At 45.2% G+C, this 23,724-nt stretch overlaps 1 protein-coding gene across 2 annotated transcripts in view; it reads right to left on the bottom strand.

Annotated features, from left to right (window-relative positions):
- OTULIN (OTU deubiquitinase with linear linkage specificity) overlaps window positions 1–19,840 on the bottom strand; it is a 54,617-nt gene extending 34,777 nt beyond the window's left edge. The window contains exons 1-5 of one of the 2 annotated variants that reach the window (XM_077269708.1): window positions 19,382–19,840; window positions 15,443–15,601; window positions 12,705–12,914; window positions 11,307–11,600; window positions 286–371 (exon numbers count right to left, since the gene is read on the bottom strand). In XM_077269708.1, coding sequence (XP_077125823.1) covers window positions 286–371; window positions 11,307–11,600; window positions 12,705–12,914; window positions 15,443–15,601; window positions 19,382–19,443 — 811 coding nt within the window. In that variant the 5' untranslated portion in view covers window positions 19,444–19,840. Of the gene's footprint in view, window positions 1–285; window positions 372–11,306; window positions 11,601–12,704; window positions 12,915–15,442; window positions 15,602–15,974; window positions 16,137–19,381 lie in introns of those variants that run through there. The other variant, XM_077269707.1, reaches the window with a different exon arrangement.
- Window positions 19,841–23,724: the final 3,884 nt, after the last annotated feature.

A 23,724-nucleotide genomic window follows, 5' to 3' on the forward strand; every position in this document is an offset into this window, starting at 1 on the left:
TGAAGACTTTAATAAAAGAACTTACTACTGCTACGCCATACATACCAACCACTAATGTGTGCATGCAGCTCTATAAAGGGGAAGTTTTGTTTCCTTCCCATATATTTTCAGAGTGGTTTTCATGTTAATAAAAGTAGTAACTCTCTTTCTGTGTACCGTAAGTTTACGACTTCCTCGTTAGAGTAAAGAGGACTGAGTGCGCGCTCATCAGAAGAGGATCTTCAAGTGCAAAACTGAGCAATCAGAAATCAAAGGAAAAAGGAAGAAAAAGCTAAGAAAGAATACCTGTTGTGCCTTTGTCAATTGCTGCAATACCTTTCTGGATTTTTTCTTTTTCAATTTCTTCTTCATCCCGATAAAGGTCTTCATCACTAATTATACAAATAATTAACAATTACACTAGGATACAGTGATTTGGGTGCTAACGACATTGAATGGTTTTATATTAAATTTATGGTGCCGATTAAGAATATGACTTCAGTTTTGCCGGATTGGCACTAGTGTCTGAGATATTTAATAGTTAATTACAGTAGAATTCTGGCTTCAAAAGTAGGCATAAGTCCTACCGGTAATTGGGTTTCCAGGAGACCACCATGACAGCACCATCAGGAGGTAGTCCTTCATATCCTTGATACAGACAGGAACACACAAGAGGTTAAAAGACTCCTTCTTCTATCACCCACCAGTCATTTTACAAGTACCACACCAGGATGGATGCAACTCCATTTTATTGAGGTTCCTTCTACATATGTTGACTTCACATAGACAGGAATTTAAAATGGGAGGGAATTTAATGGGTACTGTCATGATGGACTCCTGGAAATCCAATTACTGGTAGGACTCATTCCTATTTTCCAGGACGTCCCTCCCAACAGCACCATCAGGAGAATACATTCAGAATGGACTACTTCTTGGAGAACTTTTCTTCTAAAGGCCGTCTTTTTTGCCTGAAAGAATGTCCCACTTATAATGTCTGCAAAAGGTGTTAAGAATTGTCCACATTGCTGCTCTGCAGATTTGCCCTACAGAGGCCCTTACTCAATCTGCCCATGATGTATATGCTGCTCTGGTTGAATGGACCCTGATATTGTCCGAGGATGCTTTAGCTTTTGAAGAATAGGTCAGAACGAATACAGACTAAGGCTACGTTCACATTTGCGGTCAGCGCCGCAGCGTCGGGCGCCGCAGCGGCGCCGCATGCGTCATGCGCCCCTATATTTAACATGGGGGCGCATGGACATGCGTTGTGCTGCGTTTAGCGCCGCATGGCCGCAAGCGTTGGACGCAAGAAACGCATCAAGTTGAATTGTTTTTGCGTCCAACTTGCGGCCAAAAACGACACATGCGGCGCAAAACGCAGCGTTTTAGCGTGCCTTATGCCGCGTTTTCGTTTGCGTTGTGCGCTGCGGCGCCGACGCTGCGGCGCACAACGCAAATGTGAACGTAGCCTTAATCCATCTTGTGGGGGTCACTTTTGACGTTTTATTCCCCTTATTCTTCGCAAAATGAATGAATCTATCAGACAACTTTCTGTGGCCTCTAGGTACTAGAGGACCACAAATATCTGAAGGGATGTCAGAGTCAAGGGATCATTCTTATTCTCATTTGCACATGGAAACACGAGAAGCAGAATGAAACTGAAGTAGAAGATACAGATTAGATATTATAAAAAACATATTGACAGTGATCAATGAGTGGAACAGGCTGGTTTAGTGAATCTTGCATTGAGCATGCGGTTGGATACGATGACCCAAGAGGTCCCTTCCAACTCTAATATTCTAAGATTCTATGATTCTTCTTACATTTAAAGAATGGAATGTCAGTTCCTGACTATCTTCATGATTCTGACAAAAGGAAGGCAAGACAATTTCTTGGCTCTGTAGTGCAGCGTTAGCACACTTATGCAGTGAAGGAGGCAGTGACCCAACAGAGTCCCAAATCAAAGTCTCTTTAATGGGGTTACTTCACAGCATTAATGTCCAATTCACACAAGTATGTACCATTAATGTCCAATTCACAGCACTACATAGTACCCGGTCTATGGATGCCCCAGGACGTTTTGGGGTAGCCATGGGGAGAGCGACAGAAGTTGCTCTCCCCATGCGCCGACTCATACAGGATTCCCGGCTGCATCCAGGATACCCCAAAACGTCACTTGGAACTGATAGAGACAGGATACACGTTTCTCTCAATACCAGTATTTTTGTTCTGATGAAGATCCGGATGTGGACCAAAAACGTTCAACTTGCCTTTATGGATGCACATCAATAAACGTTTTCATTGCACGCCAAAATTTCCTTCAGAGTGCCAAGTTTTTCTGGTTTTGGACTGATTTTGACCCTGACACATCCAAACCCGGCCCGGAATTAAACGGATTGCATGACTACCATCCTGCAGTCTGTTTCAAAACACAAAAGCCCAGAGCAGGTTTTCCAAACTCTGCCCTGGACACTAACATACCCAAGACTAACACTTATTTTAACTCCGCATTGCAATCACAGCAACGCCTGTGACCGTAATGCACTCTCATGGCCTCCATATGCCTCCGTGCACATCCTGGTCAGAACCCACAGCAACTCCTATCTGCAACATCGGACACTGCCTCACAATTGCAATCATAGCTACGCCTTTGGGACACACAGCGAACCCCTACCTGTGACACCGGTCACTGCCTCACAGCTCATATGAAAAGTAGTTGCCACTTTAGGAAAAAATGCTGGATCTAACCTTAATATGACGCAGTCCTCTAGTATCCCTGCCATTCGTCTTGCAGTAGTTATGGCAACCAGGAAAGCGGTTTTTAAAAAAGGAGAGAGATTTTAAAGTCTGAGTCTTCTAGAGGCTCATATGTTGGTCTACATAAGCTGTTCAACACCAAACTCAGGTACCATGGAAGGACAAAGTCCTTGATTGTGGGTCTAATCCTAACTGTGGCCTTAAACAAATCTCACAATCCATGGATGGCTTGCTAATGGATAACCCAAGAAAACAAGCAAAACTGAAATTTGTACCTTCAAAGTGCTGGGTCTTAGGCCTTTAACAAACTCAGATTGGAGAAAATCTAGTCTCTTTGGATTATTAGGGTTAAGATATCCACAATTGTCTCCTGGTATTATGAGCAAAACATTTTTCAGATCTTTGTATACATCACCGGCTTCCTACTTTTTTTGGATCATGGGTATGACGGAGTCTGAAAGTCCTCTGGATCTCAAGATCTGCCTTTCAGGATCCAGGCAGATAACTGCAGGAACTTCACATTGGAATGATATATTGGCCCTTGGAAAAATTAGATCATGCCTTACCGGTAGGAATATGGGGTTCTCCAGAGCCATCATTTTTAACGGGGGAAACCAGCTTCTCTTGGCCAAAATTTGAACTTTTGTGCTTTCCCTTGTGGCAAATAAGCAGAGTTATACCCCAGCGATGGGTAAACCAATGGAGTTCAGTTCAGTTCCAATTCTGATTGCAGATTTTCTCAGCAGGAAGGAAGTTCAACAATTAGATTTTGAAATCCCTTTAGGTGGGTTGCCAAAACTCAAAGGACTTTTTTCTGCCCAATGGAAGATTTTTGCAAACAAAGCCTGACAATTGTGATGTCGACCCCGATACCAGAGGAAAGCCACTGTCATGATATTGTTTGATAGAATTCTGACGTAATGATATTTTAAATTTAACTGCCATTTCTTTAATGTCTCCCAGACTAATTGACGTTTTCTGAGGTTTGATGATGTAAGATGGCCTAGCTTTGGCCAGGTGTCCTGTAGATATTGACCTTGTACAAGCAACCACCATCAGCTGTTGCTTTTGTCTGTGATGACAGTTACAAATACAGATAGACTCCACATATTTCCCTTCTAAACGGTGATCATAGAGATCCACCAATTCAATGACTTTTGTCGTAATTGACAATCTTATTTTCTTGTCTAATCCATCTTGTCTGTTCCAGGATGCTAGGATCTGCTGTTGTAATGGCCTTGAGTTGAACTGGCTCTACTGTATGCATGGTATAGATGCGGTCATCATTCCTAGGATCTTCATACTTTCTCTGATAGATACTTGAGTTCTCTTTTTGATGGCAAGAATTCTGGCTTGGAGTTCGTTCTGCTTCTTCTCCAGTAGGAAAGATGTGTCTTATTACGAATCCAAGAGAACGCCTAGAAAAATCTTGTTTTTCGGGGAGGAGATCTGACTTTTCCCACTTTATAACCCATCCTAGGTTCTTCAAACCTAAATTGGCTGATGCTAGATTGATTCTTAGCCGTTGGGGTGATTCTGCTATTAGGAGAAAGTTGTCCAGGTATTGAACAATGATTTTTCCTTCTCCACTCAAACAAAAAAATAAATAAATAATAAACAATTTCTGCCACTAGTCGGTGGAAATGAATGGGGCGGAGGGAAGACAACGGAATTGAAAATGCTGAATCACCTTCCCTTCTTTTACTGCAAATCTCAGATAAATGTGACTGGGAGGATGAATTGGCACATGTTGTAGGCTTCTTAGAGATCTAGCGTACTCATTACCATATTCTTCATGATTAAAAGATCAATGATTCCTATAGATTCCATTATTTTTTTTTACTGAAAAGAGTCATGTACGATCTGAGGAACTATTTTGTTTCTGGTATTACTACTCTTGAAGCAACCATTTTTTTTTTATGTCTCTTAGTAGCCTTTGTAGACTTGGGGGGACTGGGGAGTTGTGAGATGGAATCTTCCTTGAGGGTTCTGAGTAAACGCTATCCTGTACCCTTCTGATATTGTCTTTAGTATCCACTGATTCTGATATACTTCTGCCCAGCCACTGTGAAAGGATTGGAGTCTTCCCTCCACCTTCTTGGCATCATTGCCTTGCTGTGTTAGATGTCAGATTGAGAAAGGCATTCCTTTCTCTGCCTCCTTTGGGGGTAGCTCCATCTACCCGTTTTCCCCTTTACCATTTTTTGATGGGATCGGTTTCTCCGTAAGGACGATACCCTTTGAAGCGTCCTACGGTAATCCTTTTTTCTCATCTGAGGCTTTTTCCAATATGTTGTCTAATACTGGGCTAATGCCAGAGGCCAGAAAATGGAATGGAACACAGCTTGTTTTTAGAGTGGCTGTCCCTGACCATATTTTAAAGCCATGTAGCTCATCTTACGGTATTAGAGTGCCAGATTCCTTGCTGTGAATCACATGGATTCTATGAAAGAGTCGGTCATAAAACCTTTCGCCATTTTAAGTAAGAGAAAGGATTCCAGGATATCATCTCTGGATGTCTTCTTTCTAAGGTGACCTTCTAGCTCATCTATCCACAGGCTCATGGATGTTGCTACTGAGGTCGCAGCTATATTAGTTTTAGCTTTAATAATTGCTGCCAAAGTCTCCCATGTTCTCTTGACTAGCCCATCTGTCATACTGTCCATAGGATCCCTCACACAAAAGGAATAGATGTCTTTTTGGCCACTCTGGCTATGGGGATGTCAATCTCAGGGAATTCTTCCCATAATTTCATCTCTTCTGGTTCAAACGGAAGACGAGATCTGAAACTCCTTGGTATAATTAGTCTCTTCTCTACATGATGACACTCCTCTAAGATCATAGCTCTAATATATTTATTAATCGGGAATACCTCCAGAACCTGAACCCCCCCAAACATCTCATCCTATATGGAAGGAGACTTATGGGTCTCCTCGAATTTCATCATATTCCTCACTGCCTGCAGGAGCATTTCAGTATCTTCCCCAAGAGAAAAAAGTTTTTATTTTACTCCTCTGGTAAACTTGGGATTAATCATTCACCTTCCTCCTGTTCAGGGCCAGAGTAATATGATAATTCGTCCTCCCATGAACTTGACCCCATATCCCAACTTGGTCTTGTCTGCTGAGGTGCAGACTAGGAGGACTTGAGGGGAAACCTCCGTTATGGAATTTTGAACCTCTTCTCTGATCATGGCCCTCATATCGGTCATGAAGGAGGTGTTCTTCCTTTGCCACCTTGGCAATGGATTCTGGATATAATGCTTTTCCTTATGTGCCAGGAAGTTTCATGCTGCATGTGGCACATTTTTTCCCTTTCTTCTTAAATACAGAAGGGGCCATAGATCTTTTAGGAACATATTTATCCTAAAGGGATAAAGATCATATAAAATATAGTGCAGATTCCAGGTAGAAAAGCAATAAGTGTGATTTAACATCACTCACTTGTCCCAGGAATTCAGTAGGTGTATCAGAACGGCCAGTGTTTTGTCTTTCCATTGCTTGTCTCACTGCACTGGTAAATTAACCCCACCCCCAGCAATGTAATGAATAGTACCCATTTCACCCGTCTTGCAACTGCATCATCAGGAGAGCCTTCCCCTTTAATTAGGGGAATCTAGGAGCTCTTTTTTTCAAATCTCAGAAGTGCGGCCAGTGCTGGAACACGTGTCAGGCACTAGAGGCTTATGGGTCATTCTCCTGTAATGGAAAATGCTCTCTGCATGAAGGAGTCTTCGGCTGTAAGCACCTGCCGAGAGACCAAGGATGGACGAAAGTGAGCCGTGAGCCCCCGTGAGGAGGAATTGGCTTAAATCAGAAGATCCAGCTCTACTGGAAGGCTGAGGGACCTCTTGATCAGCGACGTGTCGGCTTCCAGACCGTGCTTCAGGAGAAAGGAGAGAGATCGATCACCGTGTCCGACAGTCAGGAGCAACTGCTCAACTGAGAGGTAACTTCTTCTGTGACACAAGCACTCCACCTATGCGTCTGACAGGAAAATCACTGGTGGGTGGTATTGGGAGGGGTCTTTTAACCTCATGTGTTCCTGTCCCTATCAAGCATATGAATGTCTACCTCCTGCTGGTGCTGTCAGGAGGGAAGTCCTGGAAAAGTCGCTTTTATGGCATTGTACGTCTACAAATTCAAATATCAAATAGTTATATGGGTTGTCTCATTACCTAAGACACTTAAGAGCCAAAAGACAGATCAAAAGCCATTTCATTTATCACACACAAGTCGCATTAGGGGAATGCATTATTTTCATGGATAAGGCTATGCTATCATGATCAGGTTTTGGTGAGTTTTTCTTTTTATTATTATTTTAACCCCTTCATGACCTTGGGATTTTCCGTTTTTTCGTGCTAGTTTTTCGCTCCCCTCCTTCCCAGAGCCATAACGTTTTTATTTTTCTATCAATATGGCCATGTGAGGGCTTATTTTTTGCAGGACGAGTTGCACTTTTGAACGACATCATTGGTTTTACCATGACGTGTACTAGAAAATGGGAACAACATTCCAAGTGCGGTGAAATTGCAAAAAAAAAGTGCAATCCCATGAGTGTTTTTTGTTTGGCTTTTTTGCTAGGTTCACTAAATGCTAAAATCGACCTGCCATTATGATTCTCCAGGTCATTACGAGTTCATAGACACCAAACATGTCTAAGTTATTTTTTATCTAAGTGGTGAAGAAAAATTCCAAACTTTGCTACAAAAAAAAAAAGTTGCGCCATTTTCCGATACCCGTAGCGTCTCCATTTTTCGTGATCTGAGGTCGGGTGAGGGATTATTTTTTGCGTGCCGAGCTGACGTTTTCAGTGATACAATTTTGGTGCAGATACATTCTTTTGATCACCAGTTATTGCATTTTAATTCATTGTCGCAGCGACCAAAAAAACGTAATTTTGGCATTTCAAACTTTTTCTCGCTACGCCGTTTAGCGATCAGGTTAATCTTTTTTTTTTTTATTTTTATTGATAGATCGGGCGATTCTGAACCCAGGGATACCAAATATGTGTATGGTTTTTTTTTTGTTTTTTAAATTAGTTTATTAAACAACAACAACACTAACAAAAGAAAGGACAAATAGACATACATGGTTTACATATATCCAAGTCCGCACGGATACATTCATATGCAAATCTCAAAGCATAGATTGGTTCATATAAACTCAAAGTATTACAGTATGTCTAAAGTACTTAAAACTCTAAAGCTATTTTACTGCCAAAACAATCCCCATCACATTAATAAAGTAATACTGAAGTACAGCATGAACAATGCATATTTTGCCGTGAGCTCTATCATATTGGAGCTAGGCCAAAATATGTGTATGTTTGATTTTATTTTTATTGTTTTATTTTGAATGGGGCGAAAGGGGGGGGTGATTTAAACTTTTATATATTTTTTTATTTATTTCATTTTTTTAAAACATTTTTTACATTTGCCATGCTTCAATAGCCTCCATGGGAGGCTAGAAGCTGGCACAGCCTGATCGGCTCTGCTACATAGCAGCGATCATCAGATCGCTCCTATGTAGCTTAAAGGGAACCTGTCACCTGAATTTGGCGGGACCAGTTTTGTGTCATATGGGCGGGGTTTTCGCGTGTTTGATTCACCCTTTCCTTACCCGCTGGCTGCATGCTGGCTGCAATATTGGATTGAAGTTCATTCTCTGTCCTCCGGAGTACACACCTGCGCAAGGCAATAACAAGACAAAACTGGTCCCGCCAAATTCAGGTGACAGGTTCCCTTTAATTACAGGCTTGCTATGAGCGCCGGTCACAGGCTGGCGCTCACAGCAAGCCAGCATCAGCAACCATAGAGGTCTCAAGGAGATTTGTAATCCACACATAATCGTTTGTCAGAGCAAAATATTAGTAAAGTATAAAAAATCAAGTTGCTTTACTTCAAAACATAGCAAGAACAGAAAAATCGAAGTGATAAAAAAAAGTGAAAAAAAAACAAAACACAAAAATACAAAGAAAAAAAAAAAAGAAAAAAAAATAAGAAACCTAAATTTAGTTAATAAGTACAGAAATACTGTAGAAAAACCTGCAACATCAAAAACTCCCCAAAAGCTCATGGTGGGAACATAGCCTGAATGTCTATCTACGTTCCGTTTGAGTATCCCAGCATGCACTGGGAGTTGTCAAACGAAACGTCATCAGAAGAGAAGTTACAGAAAAAAGCAGAAAGATAGAGAGGGCACGGTAGAGAATCTGTAAGTAGAGTATATTACATTTAAAGGGAACCTGTCACCCCCAATATGGAAGGTGTGCTAAGCCCACCAGCATCAGGGGCTTATCTACAGCATTCTGTAATGCTGTAGATAAGCCCCCGATGTAACCTGAAAGAGAAGAAAAAGAGGTTAGATTATACTCACCCAGGGGCGGTCCCGGTCCGGTCCGATGGGCGTCACGGTCCGGTCCCTCCCATCTTCTTACGATGACGTCCTCTTCCTGTATTCACGCTGCGGCTCCGGCGTACTTTGTCTGCCCTGTTGAGGGCAGAGTAAAGTACTGCAGTGAGCAGGTGCTGGGCCTCTCTGACCTTTCCCGGCGCCTGCGCACTGCAGTACTTTGCTCTGTCCTCAACAGGGCAGACAAAGCACGCCTGCGCCGGAGCCGCAGCGTGAAGACAAGAAGAGGACGTCATCGTAAGAAGATGGGAGGCCCTGGACCGGACCGCGACGCCCACCGGATTGGACCACCCCCGGGTGAGTATAATCTAACCTCTCTTTCTCATCTTTTAGGATACATACGGAGCTTATCTACAGCATTGCAGAATGCTGTAGATAAGCCCCTGATGCCGGCGGGCTTAGCTGACCCTCGATTTTGGGGGTGACAGGTTCCCTTTAAACACAGGTAGTAGCTTTATTTAAAGCATGACACATCAAAAAGAGAAACAAAATGCGCTGGCAAAGACGTGATAAAGAAAAAAGAAAAGAATAAAAACAAAAAGCACTCAGAAGTGCAATGGAAGAAATGGAAGTAACCCAATTTACCTCCTATATGCAGAATTGCAACATCAAACTCACCAAATGCTCATCGTGGGGCTGTAGCCTCATGACATGTTCACACAGAGCTTTTCGATGAGGATTTACAAATACAGTGCTGTGCAAATTAATTGGGACAAAGCAAAAAAAAACAACACATTTTTGAATATTTAATAATGAAATGTTATAATGCACTGTTACATGCTAATTCTGAAAATAACCTTTTTCCACTGGCTAGTTGACCAAGATTTATTTATTATATATTAAAACTGGTTTGAATCACTGACTGGTAACCAACTTACGATTTTACTTAAAAAATGCTTTGTCCCAATGAATTTACACAGCACTGTAGATTGTGCATCTAGATCCACATAAAAAAAAAACAAAAAACAAATGCTCTTTGAATAAGATTCTGACAAATTTAACCCCTTCACAACCTACGACATGTGGGTTGGCTGAGCCCACATTATTATATTTTGCCCCATTCAAAAATAAAATGAAGAAAAAAAAAAAAAAAACACACATTTGGTATTGCTACATTCAGAAAAGCCTGATCAAAATATAAACTAAGTTAATCCTATAGGGTTATCTGTGTAATGAGAAAAAAATAAAAACAGAATTAAGGGTTTTTTGGACCTACAACAAGATGGTATCAATAAAAAAAAGTCAGCTCAGCACGCAAAAAATAAGACCTCACCCAGCCCCTGATCCCAAAAAATGGAGACGCTAGGGGTCTCGGAATGACCTGCAGAATCATGATGTTTTATCAGTTTTAGCATTTCATGAACATGGTTAAAAAAAAAAAAAAAAAAAAAAAACACAATTGTGGAGTTACACTTTTTTTGCTTTCTCATCGCACTTGGAATCTGTTTTCCAGTACACTATATGGTAAAATCAATGGTGTCGTGCAAAAGTACAACTCATCCCGCAAAATACAAGCCCTCACTTGGCCATATCCTACTCAAAATAAGCAAGTTATGGATCTTTGAAGAAGGGGAGCGCAAAAAAATGGAAAAACCCAAAGTCGTAAAGGGGTTAAATATGAAAATCTTTTCCACACAGTGCATTTTTTTTCACATTACTTTGAACATTTCCCTGTGAAACTAATAAAAAGCTTATTCACAGAGTATTTTATGCATTTTTAATGTGGATATGCAGTAAAAGCCTTGTGAATAGACCCTAAAGAGGAAGAGGTGACGCAGGCACATGGTCCTGGTCATGGAACGTTTGCTGAACCATGAGGAAGTTAAAACTCCCATAAGCTACAGTAGAGGGAGCCCCACATGCAGAAGGCCACCTGTCTAATTCACACTATACTTTCTGGCATGAGACCCCATTCTCCTGATGTAGGAGGCATCCAGAGATGCCTACACAGGCACCATTAGTAGTCGCCAGTCCCTGCTCCTCAGCCGCTGTCTCTACTCTTCTGTGTGTGGCTGATCACATATAGTAATCCTGGCTGTCAAACATTTTTCTGTCCCTGTGGTTAGGGGGCCACACACAATGAGCCCCATGTGACCCCCGGGCCACAGGTTGTGCATGCCTGCTTTAACAGTATGGTAGGAACAGTCCAATACTCACACATCTAGTGACAATTCCTTCTGCACCATACCATCTTGTCTCTTAGTCTTCATGGCCTCTAAAGTCTTATTAGCTGTTGAACTACAGATCCCATCAGTCACAACTTCATCTTTGTGTAACAACTCTACAGCGTCAGGCGTTTCTTCCCGAGATCCATCACTTGGTGGCCTTTCAGGTTTGTTTTTTATGCAGTCTCCCATTTCTCTTAAGTCTTTAGGGGTATGTACAGGTTGTGGGACATCTTCTGGTTGCTCTCGCTCAGGAACTGAAGACCTGTCCCTCACGGATTCACCCCTAGGGACAAAAGAAAATTTAATATGGACCCGGTTTAATAAAATGTTCATATAATCACCTCATAATACATGAAAGAATCACCCAAATAGACAACCATATAGTTTGTACTTAGATTATATCCAGTTTCCACAGTAAGATACACATTTATGCCAGACATTAAATTCATTTATGGTGGACTTCCCCTCCACACCTGCTGGACAAAAACAAAGGTTTGCTGCCGAGAAAGTAAACGTGTGCTCCTCATGCTCATCCTAAAACCCGATTTCATGCATATGTCACCATATAAATCTCTTGCTAGGTTTACACTGCTGACTATGCAGCATATATCTCCAGGAATTACCACCTCAGGGACATTAGTGGCTTGTTAGGACCATCCCTACAGTCTAACAGTCACTCCACATCACTAGCGAACACCTTTACACTATAACAGTTTTCTAGTAAGTCTTATACAGAACCATATTCTAAGATAAATGTATATAAAACCATAACATATTTAACACGGCAAGGCTAATGAGCTGTATGGCTTAGAAGACTGAGTGTCCAAACTTAGACCATCTGTAACGTTTGGCATCTTCAGCATAAATCAGTGTGTGAAAGCAGCCCTAATGTAACATTTTTATGCTATCTTCTTTTCAAGCTTTTTTTGGCCCAAAAGGCTGTGGCCATACCCTACATTACTGTCTATCCGGAAATACAAATTACACACAAAAAATATGGCCTGTGGCAAAGTGATGGCAGCTTTATGGGACTTTACAAGTTACCACCTTTCCTTTGGATAAATGATCAATTTTAATAATGTAATCCTTTAACAAATCATTTCTAGAAAAAAAGTTAAAAAACTAATTAGTATAATGTATAAGTATACCCAGTGATGGAATTGACTATTGTAGCACTCAACAGTAAATATTACCATTTCAATGACTATATGAAGTGGACCAACTCTTCACAGGGTTTTGCTATTATGGGCAGCCATGAAATATACACAGGATAGAACAGGCTCTCTTTTACAACATTAATGCAATATTCTATTATGTGTTTAACATGAAGAGCCCCTTGAAGAGATTTAAAAAGCCATAAAGTAAAAGGAGCTGTATCTTGGTATACCCATCAGTCTCCTCGGGCTGGGGATCCTGGAGCAACCTGGACCTCTTACTGCACTCAGACAGGCTGCCAACCTTCGCTTTACCATCCTTTGTGTCGCTCCACTCTCCCGATGATTGTTGTGTGTTCTGATCAACAGGGTCCAGTGCCATCATACCCCGATTCTGGTTAGTGCCGATGTCTCCAAAATCCAGAAAATCAGGAGGCTTTTCTCTAAAATGTTACATAAAAGACGACATTTATAAAATACAGTACAGTAGACACGTGTGGAAGACGCTGCAAAGTAAGAATGTTCTCAAAAGTAGAAACGTTAACAGATTATTTTTAGCAAACAACAAGATGCAGTGAATGAACTAAGGAGAAATCAAAATCCAATCAATATTTGGTGCGACAGTCCTTTGTCTTCAATTTCCCTAGGTAACTTGTATAGTTTTGAAGGAACTCAGCAGGCAGGTTATGCCAAACATTTTGGAGACCTAACCACAGATCTGTGGATGCAGGACCTTCTGTCTCATTAACCCCAGACACACGATGAGGTTGAGGTCAAGGCTGTGATCACATCATCACTTCCACCACCAATTCCATTCCACTTGCTAGTCTTTCCATTGAAGCTATTTCTTAATGACACTGGTGGCATGTTTGGGGTTGTTGTTCCATTACAGAATAAGACTGGATCCAAATAGACACCTCCCCGAAGGTAACTGCTGGGATTTCAAGGTGGAAGGAATGGCTTTTTCGCCACGATTCTTACATGAAAACTACTTGTGGCCAGATTTCTGTGAAAAGTAGATGGGTGTAGCTGGGTCCTATTGGTTGCTTTCAGTTCTGAGCTGATGGCACTGCTGGACATCTCACTACGACAGAAAGTAAGCAGGAGGTGTCCTTGGACAACCACTGCATCTGCAGACGACCTTAAGCTTGCAGATTTCTCGGTGATTGAACAGCACATCTTGAACACCCAGTCCGCTGTGAATTTTCTGGGAGAGACACTGACAGTGCTGTACACTACCTTGTGTCTTGCCATGGTGTATGTATGTTGCATAAAATGTTCTTTCACAACCTCACCTTTGTAGCAGAATTTGGCTATTGCTCCATAGTTTTCCACCTCCTACACAGCTGTTTCTGTTTCAGTTAATGGCCGTTTCACTTTACAAATTAAAAGGATAATCATTATCATCTGTTCGGTATAACTGGTTACTCATCCACCTGACTGTAATCCTAGAAGATCACTGACTTTGTACAAGTGTACCTGGCAGAGTAGATGCTGCTTTGAAGGCTAAAGATGGTCACGATCTTTTGTTCCTTTACATTTTGTAACTTGATAAAACTATTAACACTTCTATGTTTGATAGGATTCTTACTTTGCAGCAATTTTTCTAAACCTGCCTAAAATTCTGCCTAGTACTGTATGTGTAAGCATTAAATTTAGATATTCGTGGACCAGGCAGCAGATTGTCCATCTCCTGGATTAAATCACACAATTCAAAGCAGATCATTGTAAGGAAACTTGAGAAAATGTTATTTTACAACATTCTGTAATAATGTGGAATATGTAACAGCTAGTGCAAGCAGTAGAGAGGACTGTCACATGGCCACTGTCCGGCGGAAATATTGCACCTGGTCAGACCAGTCTGATGACTAGTGTAAGCGCTTACGTGTATTATTTGGAAGATTTAAATTTGTCAAAAAAAAAAAAAAAAAGAGAGGTGTCCAAATTTTTATCCTCGGGAGGGAAAAATCACCAAATAGATTATTTGTCAGGACTCTGAACATTTTTTTTATTACCTTTTGTGCATTACTGCCCTTTTCCAAGATGGCGTCTTTGGTCTCATGTGCACTGTGTCTTCCTGCTATAAAACTCCACCCCAGCCTTCAGTCTGTGCTAGAGTATTCTGCCTTGCATCCAGCTCCTGACCTCTGATGACTCCCTGGCTATACACCTGCTCCTGTGAACCTGTGGGGTTATCCTGCTACTCAGCTCTGAGTTCCTGCTGCATACACCAGTTTCCAGTAATCCTCCTTCATCTGCTGCTCGTGTTTACTTCCATCTGCATTTGTTGGACATGTAAGCTGTTTCTGCTCTGCAAGAACCTGAGACTATTACCCAGACCTCCCTGGTTGAGCTAAGATATGATTTGAACTGTCTTATAAGCATATCTATCTGTGTTTTGGACTAAGCAAGGACTTATTCGTGTCAAGTATTCTCAAGAATAATTGTGCTTCATAGACTTTCTGCGTGATTGCATTTTCCTCTGATGTTTCCTATAGACTGCTGAGCTGCATTTGATATTTGCACCAAGTGTTGTGGACTTGAGTTTCTCTCTGCACCTGTTTGAATCACCGTGTGATAATACAGACTTTACCACTTATAAAACTGTGTCCTGTAGTTGTCTTGTTCCACGCAAAGAGTCTCCTGAGTTATCCCCTATAAGTATTACATTATTTTTTAAGCATACAGCTGAGATCAGAAACAAATACACAGAAGCGGAGAAGTCAGAGTACAAGAGGTTAGCACTGCAGCGCTGGGGTCCCGGGTTCAAATCCCACCAAGGACAACATCTACAAGGAGATTGCATGTTCTGCCCGTGTTTGCGTGGGTTTCCTTCGGTTTCCTCCCACACTCCAAAGACATACTGATAGGGATTTTGCATTGTGAGCCCCATTGAGGACAGTGATGATGTCTGGAAAGTGATGAGGAATATAATGGTGCTAAATAAGCGAAGCGGAATAATAAATCTCACCCATTGTCTGTCGTATTGCTGGCCTCTGAAAGTAATGCGCTTCCTCTTGTATAGAAGGACGGCAGGACAGCACAGTTCAGGATCTCAGGTTCCAGCTGCTGGGAGCTCTCAGGAGAGTCAGCCACTTCCACCTTCACAGGTACATCTGCCTCCGGTTTGCTGTGAAGGAAATATGTGTACAGGTGTCACATTACTCAGCTCTGTACAGTTCTATGGAAACATCCGTGAGACTGTAGGGACCAGGGAAATGTTACATCTCACAGGCAGTGCTATGTGACTGATGAAGAATGGGCCCGATGATGGCGGCAGGAGGGAGTGTCCCACGGGGCAGGGACAGGTAACCTCTCACAAGCAGTGTTATGTGACTGATGAAGAAAGGGCTTGGTGATGGCAGCCGTAGGGAGCGTCCCACAGGCAGGGACAGGTAACCGCTCACAGGCAGTGTTATGTCAGAGAAAAGAGGGCGACACAAAAGCGCAAATAGGGTCTTATCAAACGTTACACAAAGTTGCCCACCAAGAGAACTACTCACCTGGTGAGATTGAAGGAAGGACATATATTAATGGCGGCTGCTGCAGATCCACAGGTCAGTGGAGGCCCTGATTGAAACATACACTTAGGTAGGAAAAAAGGATCATCCCCTCGCTGCCGCAAGAAGAATTCCAAAAATTGAAGAGGTTTCAACGTGGTTTAATCTACGCGTTTCAGGGTTCAGGCGACCCCTTCATCAGGACATACCACAAATATTGTACCAAAAGGCAATGTTATGTGACTGATGAAGAATGGGCCCAGTGATGGCAGCGGTAGGGACATGTTACCTCTCACAGGCAGTGTTATGTGACTGATGAAGAATGGGCCCGATGATGGCGGCAGGAGGGACATGTTACCTCTCACAGGCAGTGTTATGTGACTGATGAAGAATGGGCCCGATGATGGCGGCAGGAGGGACATGTTACCTCTCACAGGCAGTGTTATGTGACTGATGAAGAATGGGCCCGATGATGGCGGCAGGAGGGACATGTTACCTCTCACAGGCAGTGTTATGTGACTGATGAATAAATAAATAATAATCTTTATTTATATAGCGCCAACATATTCCGCAGCGCGTTACAGCTTAACAGTTTCAAACACAACAGTCATAAGTAACAACGTTCACAATACAATAATTGAAGCAAAATAAGATGACCCTGCTCGTGAGAGCTTACAATCTACAATGAGGCTGGAGACTGGTTTGTAGTTATTTGTGCAGGATGGGTCAAGGGAGGGTTTCTTTAGTAACGGAGTGATGATAGAGTGTTTGAAGGAGGGGAAAATGCCTGAGGAGAGGGAGAGATTAAAGATTGTAGTTAGGTGAGTAGTGACGACTGGAGAGAGACAGGAGGAGATGAGAGGGAATGGGGTCGGTGGTGCATGTAGTCAGACGAGAAGAAGAGAGGAGCCTGGAGACGACTTCTTCTGTGATGGGATCGAATGTGGAGAGTGAGCCAGGGGAGATGCAGGGAGGGACGGGAGTCACTGCACTTGGTGATTGGGAGCGGATTTCCTGACGGATATTGTCTATTTTCTCTATAAAGTGGGAGGCCAGGTCATCAGCACAAATGTCTATGATAGGGGCTTGTGATTTTGGCCTGAGGAGGTTTGTTGGATAGTGAGGAGATCAGGGTGGTGTAGTAGGTCTGTTTGACGAGGTGAAGGGCAGAGTTATAGGTTTTTAACATAGATTTGAAGTGGATGAAGTCTTCTGGTGTGCGAGTTTTCCTCCCCGGTGATGATAGCTGTAGGGAGCGTCCCATGGGCAGGGACAGGTTACCTCTCACAGGCAGCGTTATGTGACTGATGAAGAATGGGGCCGGTGAGGACAGCCGTAGGGAGCATCCCATGGGCAGGGACAGGTTACCGCTCACAGGCAGCGTTATGTGACTGATGAAGAATGGGGCCGGTGAGGACAGCCGTAGGGAGCGTCCCATGGGCAGGGACAGGTTACCTCTCACAGGCAGCGTTATGTGACTGATGAAGAATGGGGCCGGTGAGGACAGCCGTAGGGAGCATCCCATGGGCAGGGACAGGTTACCGCTCACAGGCAGCGTTATGTGACTGATGAAGAATGGGGCCGGTGAGGACAGCCGTAGGGAGCGTCCCATGGGCAGGGACAGGTTACCGCTCACAGGCAGCGTTATGTGACTGATGAAGAATGGGGCCGGTGAGGACAGCCGTAGGGAGCGTCCCATGGGCAGGGACAGGTTACCGCTCACAGGCAGCGTTATGTGACTGATGAAGAATGGGGCCGGTGAGGACAGCCGTAGGGAGTGTCCCATGGGCAGGGACAGGTTACCGCTCACAGGCAGCGTTATGTGACTGATGAAGAATGGGGCCGGTGAGGACAGCCGTAGGGAGCGTCCCATGGGCAGGGACAGGTTACCGCTCACAGGCAGCGTTATGTGACTGATGAAGAATGGGGCCGGTGAGGACAGCCGTAGGGAGTGTCCCATGGGCAGGGACAGGTTACCGCTCACAGGCAGCGTTATGTGACTGATGAAGAATGGGGCCGGTGAGGACAGCCGTAGGGAGCGTCCCATGGGCAGGGACAGGTTACCGCTCACAGGCAGCGTTATGTGACTGATGAAGAATGGGGCCGGTGAGGACAGCCGTAGGGAGCGTCCCATGGGCAGGGACAGGTTACCGCTCACAGACAGCGTTATGTGACTGATGAAGAATGGGGCCGGTGAGGACAGCCGTAGGGAGTGTCCCATGGGCAGGGACAGGTTACCGCTCACAGGCAGCGTTATGTGACTGATGAAGAATGGGGCCGGTGAGGACAGCCGTAGGGAGCGTCCCATGGGCAGGGACAGGTTACCGCTCACAGACAGCGTTATGTGACTGATGAAGAATGGGGCCGGTGAGGACAGCCGTAGGGAGCGTCCCATGGGCAGGGACAGGTTACCGCTCACAGGCAGCGTTATGTGACTGATGAAGAATGGGGCCGGTGAGGACAGCCGTAGGGAGCGTCCCATGGGCAGGGACAGGTTAGCTCACAGACAGCGTTATGTGACTGATGAAGAATGGGGCCGGTGAAGACAGCCGTAGGGAGTGTCCCATGGGCAGGGACAGGTTACCGCTCACAGACAGCGTTATGTGACTGATGAAGAATGGGGCCGGTGAAGACAGCTGTACGGAGGGTCCCCGAGGATGCGGCACGGATTACTGTTCTCCCTATGTGACAGGGCTGTGACTCACCGGCAGCCCAGACGGCGGAGCCACCAGAAGAGGAAGTGCAGTGTAATTAGAGCATCCCCGCCGCTAGTGATGAGGGCCGGTCACTTCTGGCACCCAGGGGGGAGAACAGAGAAGGCAAGTCTGTAGCATTTCTGGGACTTGTGCACCCAAAGGTATTCTCTACACTCAGAAAACAGGGCACCAAGCGCTGTAAACACAGCAGCTATCACCCTCCTCAGGTCCAGCTCTCTGCCACTGCTCCAGTCTCAATAACATCAACGCTGCAGTCAATCACTGACATTAGAGGCTTGTGCTACTAACAGCCGAGACGCTGAGCTCAGTGATTGGCTGCAGTGGTGATGTTAAAGAGACCGATGCAGCAATGGCGAGCGTCCCTGGAGGGCGAGTACCCGCAGCGGTTGCTGGAATACACAGTATTTGGGGTCCACTTTGCCCATCTGAGAAGGGACTGTACATGGTGACCAGCGGACACCTCCTTGGGGTTATTGCGCCCACCACATACAGGCAGCTCTCCCGTGTCACCCCTATACCTGAGAACATGGTAGCTTCCCTATATCTGGGTGCAGCCCACATAGGATCTATAACCCCCGCCACAGGGGTGGGCACACATCATCACGTGACCTGTGGTCACCGGCAGCTCCTGCCACACAGGGCCGTCTGCTGCTGTCGGGCACCGCGGAGTGACACCCCCGTACACACTCCTACCTGCCGTCCCCGTACAGCTCCGCGCAGCGATCACCGTGAGAACTACCGGAAACCTTGTCCATCAGCGCAGCACTTTCCTGCCTTATCCACCCCGCCCACTCTGTCACAGTAAACCAATCACCGCGCTGCGAGCAGATGTCTACTCAGCGTGCCAAGAGTAATCCACCAATTAGAGAACGTCTGACGTATGTCCTCCTCTCCAGGAATTGCAGACGTCATGAGAGGCGATAGCTGATTGGCACGGCTCTGTATAGTAGGGCGTGCGTTGTGTGCTAGGGCACAGTGATACGTCAGGCGCCTCCTCAGGAATACAATATTTTACAGCTGTGCCAGACTGTCAGCTGGCCGGTCACCCTGCTGAGGAGGACAACTCATTAACCAGAGTGACCACCGCGCATGTGCGGCACCAAACGGGCGTGATCGCAGTAAGAGGGCGTGGCAATAGGACCCTCCTGAGATGCTGAGCTCTGTGCTCCCTCAGGTAGTCACCACCTGCAGGACGTCACGTGGACGGTGGCTCTACACCTTAACCCCCTCCTGACCTTACACATTCCTCCCCATCTGCAGACACGTATCAGGGCTTGTTATGGTGGGCTACGTGTCCCACACTGCTCCTTTCATGTCAAGGGAGCCCACACCACCACCGTCCTCAGCGCCGCATGCATGCCGGAGAGTTGTGTGTTATGTCCTGACACCCCTGTATAGCCCCGAAAAACGACTGAAGTGATCCAGAGACGGAAATTCGGACGGTGCAGTCCAATGGCGTCATTGTCGGCCCTCCTCTCCATTCCTCCCGCACTGATTGATGTGGATGACGCTTCCTGCGACATCTCCCGTCAGTGCAGAGACACAGCCGACTCGCACAGGCGCACTACTGCGGGCAGAGCCTAGAACCTAAGTGCGCATGCTCCCCACACTTAGCTGTCCCTAGGAGCCTCCCTGGTAACGTGGGCGCGTGCTGTCCACCATGAAGCCCAGTATATAGTGACAATGCTGAGCTATGAAGCCCAGCCCCAGCATGGCTGTGAGTGTGTGACACCGGCCACGGCAGCCATATTGCTACCTGTAATTGCACTGCACGTGGGAAAATGTGGGTCAGGTGATGGGCGCTGGTATATGTGCTGCCTGGGAGCGCACCAGCTAAATGGTGTTATTATAGGCAGGTGGCTCGTACTGTGTGCTGTGTCCTCAGCATTCTGCCATCACTATAGGTGATCACATGCCAGCATGCAATGTGTGGCACCCCAGGAGTTTGGGTACCACGGTAGTGCTGCCTTCCTCTTGGAGGGTAGTGCTATGCCTGGAAACGAGGGATTTCTGTGGCAGGTAAATCTTACACACAACATATTCTAACTCCAGGCCAGAAGGGGGATCGCAAAACCCTGTTTTAGGCCGGTTTCACACGTCAGTGGCTCCGGTACGTGAGGTGACAGTTTTCTCACGTACCGGAGACACTGACTCACGTAGACACATTAAAATCAATGTGTCTCTGCACATGTCAGCGTGTTTTCGCGGACCATGTGTCCGCGTGCAAAACACGGAGACATGTCAGTGTTCGTGGGAGCGCACGGATCACACAGACCCATTAAAGTCAATGTGGTTGTGGACAACCCCTCTGCAGGACAAATGGAGGATTGGTCAGAAATTACACAAGGGTACTGACTCTACCCCATCACACCAAAAACAAGGCTTACCGGGTGGTCCATGAGTATGAGCGGGTATTCAGCAAGCACCCTCTAGATTTTGGGCAGGTAAAAGGGGTTCAACATCATATCCCCATGGGAAGTCATCCACCCATTAAAGAGAGGTACTGGCCAGTACACCAGCTCACTACCAGTGTGCCAAAAGTATGTTACGAGAGATGAAGGCTGGGATAATCAGAGATAGTTGTAGCCCCTGGGCAGCTCCATTAGTCCTCGTCAGGAAAAAGAATGGCACAATGAGGATGTGTGTTGATTACGCACGAGGATGCATACCCATTACCCAGAATCGAAGCATCATTAGCTGCTTTAAAATCTGCTAACTACTTTTCCACCTTGGATCTCACCAGTGGGTAATGGTAGGTTCCCGTGGCAGAGGTGGATTAAGAAAAGACGGCCTTCACAACACCGATGGGTCTCTCTGAATTCATCTACATGCCGTTCGGACTGTGTAACGCACCAAGAACATTTCAGAGGATGATGGAGTTCTGTCTCGGGCACAAGAATTTCAAAACCGTCTTGTTGTACCTGGACGATGTCATCGTCTTCTCTAAGACATATGAAGACCACCTGAAGCACCTGGCCAAGGTGTTCGAAGCTCTGTCCAACTTTGGCCTGAAGGTAAAACAATCCAAATGCCATCTGTTAAAGCCCAAAGTGCAGTACCTGGGCCATGTGGTAAGTGCCGAAGGAGTGGCACCAGACCCTGACAAGGTCACTGTGATCAGGGACTGGCCGAAACCCAACAACATCCATGAAGTCCGGCCGTACCTCGGGTTGGTAGTCTACTACGGAAGGTTTATCAAAGACTTCACTAAGATAGCCACACCACTGCAAGACCTGTTAGTGGGCCAATCCAAGAAAACCAAGGGTAAGAATACCCCGTTTGACTGGAATGATGGGCTGGAGGGATCCTTCACTCAGTTAAAGTTGGCTCTCACAGGAGATGAGGTACTGGCCTACCCTGAATATGACCAACCGTTTGTGCTGTACATGGACGCCAGCAACATGGGACTGGGAGCAGTGTTGTCCCAGGTGCAGAAAGGCAAAGAAAGAGTAATTGCCTACGCCAGCAGGAAGCGTCGTCCCACTGAAAGGAACCCCGAAAACTACAGTTCCTTCAAGCTGGAGATCCTCGCCATAGTCTGGGCGGTAACAGAGCGCTTCAAACAGTACCTGGCCTCAGCAAGATTCACAGTTTTCACGGACAACCCACTGACACACCTGGAGGCGGCAAAACTAGTTGCCTTGGAGTCGCGATGGATGGCCCGTTTCACGATCCCTTAGCCGCTTCCACCAATGTGTCAGGGATCCACACCGTGACCGTCACCCCTACGTCACGGATCGGGGTGACTTTAGGCCAACAGACAGCTATCACGTGCAGGGGGGCTTATCTTAGTTATCCCTCCACTGCCACAATGTGATAAAAAAACACACACAAGGCTATTGACCTCTTAGTTTACAGCAGGGGCTTATTCTAGGTATCCCACTGCTCTTCAATATACCATGAACTGCAGGGATTTATGTATCCCGCTTACAGTTCCACTTAACACTTGCAGCTCTCTGGCGCCCCCTTTACCCGCAGGTCAGATTAGGTACTGCACCTAGGGTAAATAGTCGCCAGAAAGGCTGCCTGCTATGTACGGGCTATTGGGCACGCTGCAGCGACGCGATAACTACTCCCACTCAGGCAGGAACAATAATTATTAACGCTGCAGTCGCTACAACATCACCCAAAAGCCTGCACGGTATCGCTGCCACCAGCTTCGATTAAACGGGTCCGAAGCTAACCCAAAACAGTAGCGTAATTCCCTTCAGGAGACAGGGTACGTTTAGAGCATGGAGAATGAACTAGTATGAAATATTATACTCATAAAGTTTATGCAGGGTTTATATCAAAATATTTTACAAAGATGTTACAAATGAGACAATTGCAAATATGTACAAGGTAATTATGAAAATAAAAGGATTAAATGAGAAAAGGTACAACTCACATGTTCTCAGTTCATTGCATTGCAGGCAACCATACATCCCAGCTCATTGGACGTGCTCAGGGCTCTCCAGGAAAAGACAAGAAGACTCAGCTGGGGATCTGGGCAGACAGTTATAGCTGGAGCCAGTAACATCCCAGAAAGGGGTTGGATCACTTCGTTCCTCCTACCTCTTCAGTTAACTAACTTTTCCCTAACCTATATCTAATTTCTATAACTCCGCTACAAAACCGGTCATAGTCATAACAAACCCAGCATTCATCTCGGATTAACGGGGGCATTCTAATGAGATCAAATATGTCCTATCTGGGATACATATTTACAGAGAAATCCCTACTTCTTTACTAGATGGAGTTAGACGCTCATGTTTAGTGTGGCAGGTAGATCCATCGAGGGGGATTAAGAATATATATTCTCGTATTCTTAACTTAAATGGTTTGCCTAATATCTTACAAAAACCAAACAAAGAACTTTCATGGATTCTAGAAGTTTCTAGTCCAGTTATAGCTGGACGAGAGCTTACACGGCAGGAAATGCCGGTCGTAAATACCTTGGCTCTCATAAAACCCCCACACTCTCTGAGAAGGAAAGCTAAAACACAGTGAGGGGGGGTCAGCGCCCACCCTATGTGGGCTGGCAGAGAAACTAAACT

The sequence above is a fragment of the Ranitomeya variabilis genome, chromosome 6, assembly GCF_051348905.1.
Source record: "Ranitomeya variabilis isolate aRanVar5 chromosome 6, aRanVar5.hap1, whole genome shotgun sequence".
NCBI classification, from domain to species: domain Eukaryota; kingdom Metazoa; phylum Chordata; class Amphibia; order Anura; family Dendrobatidae; genus Ranitomeya; species Ranitomeya variabilis.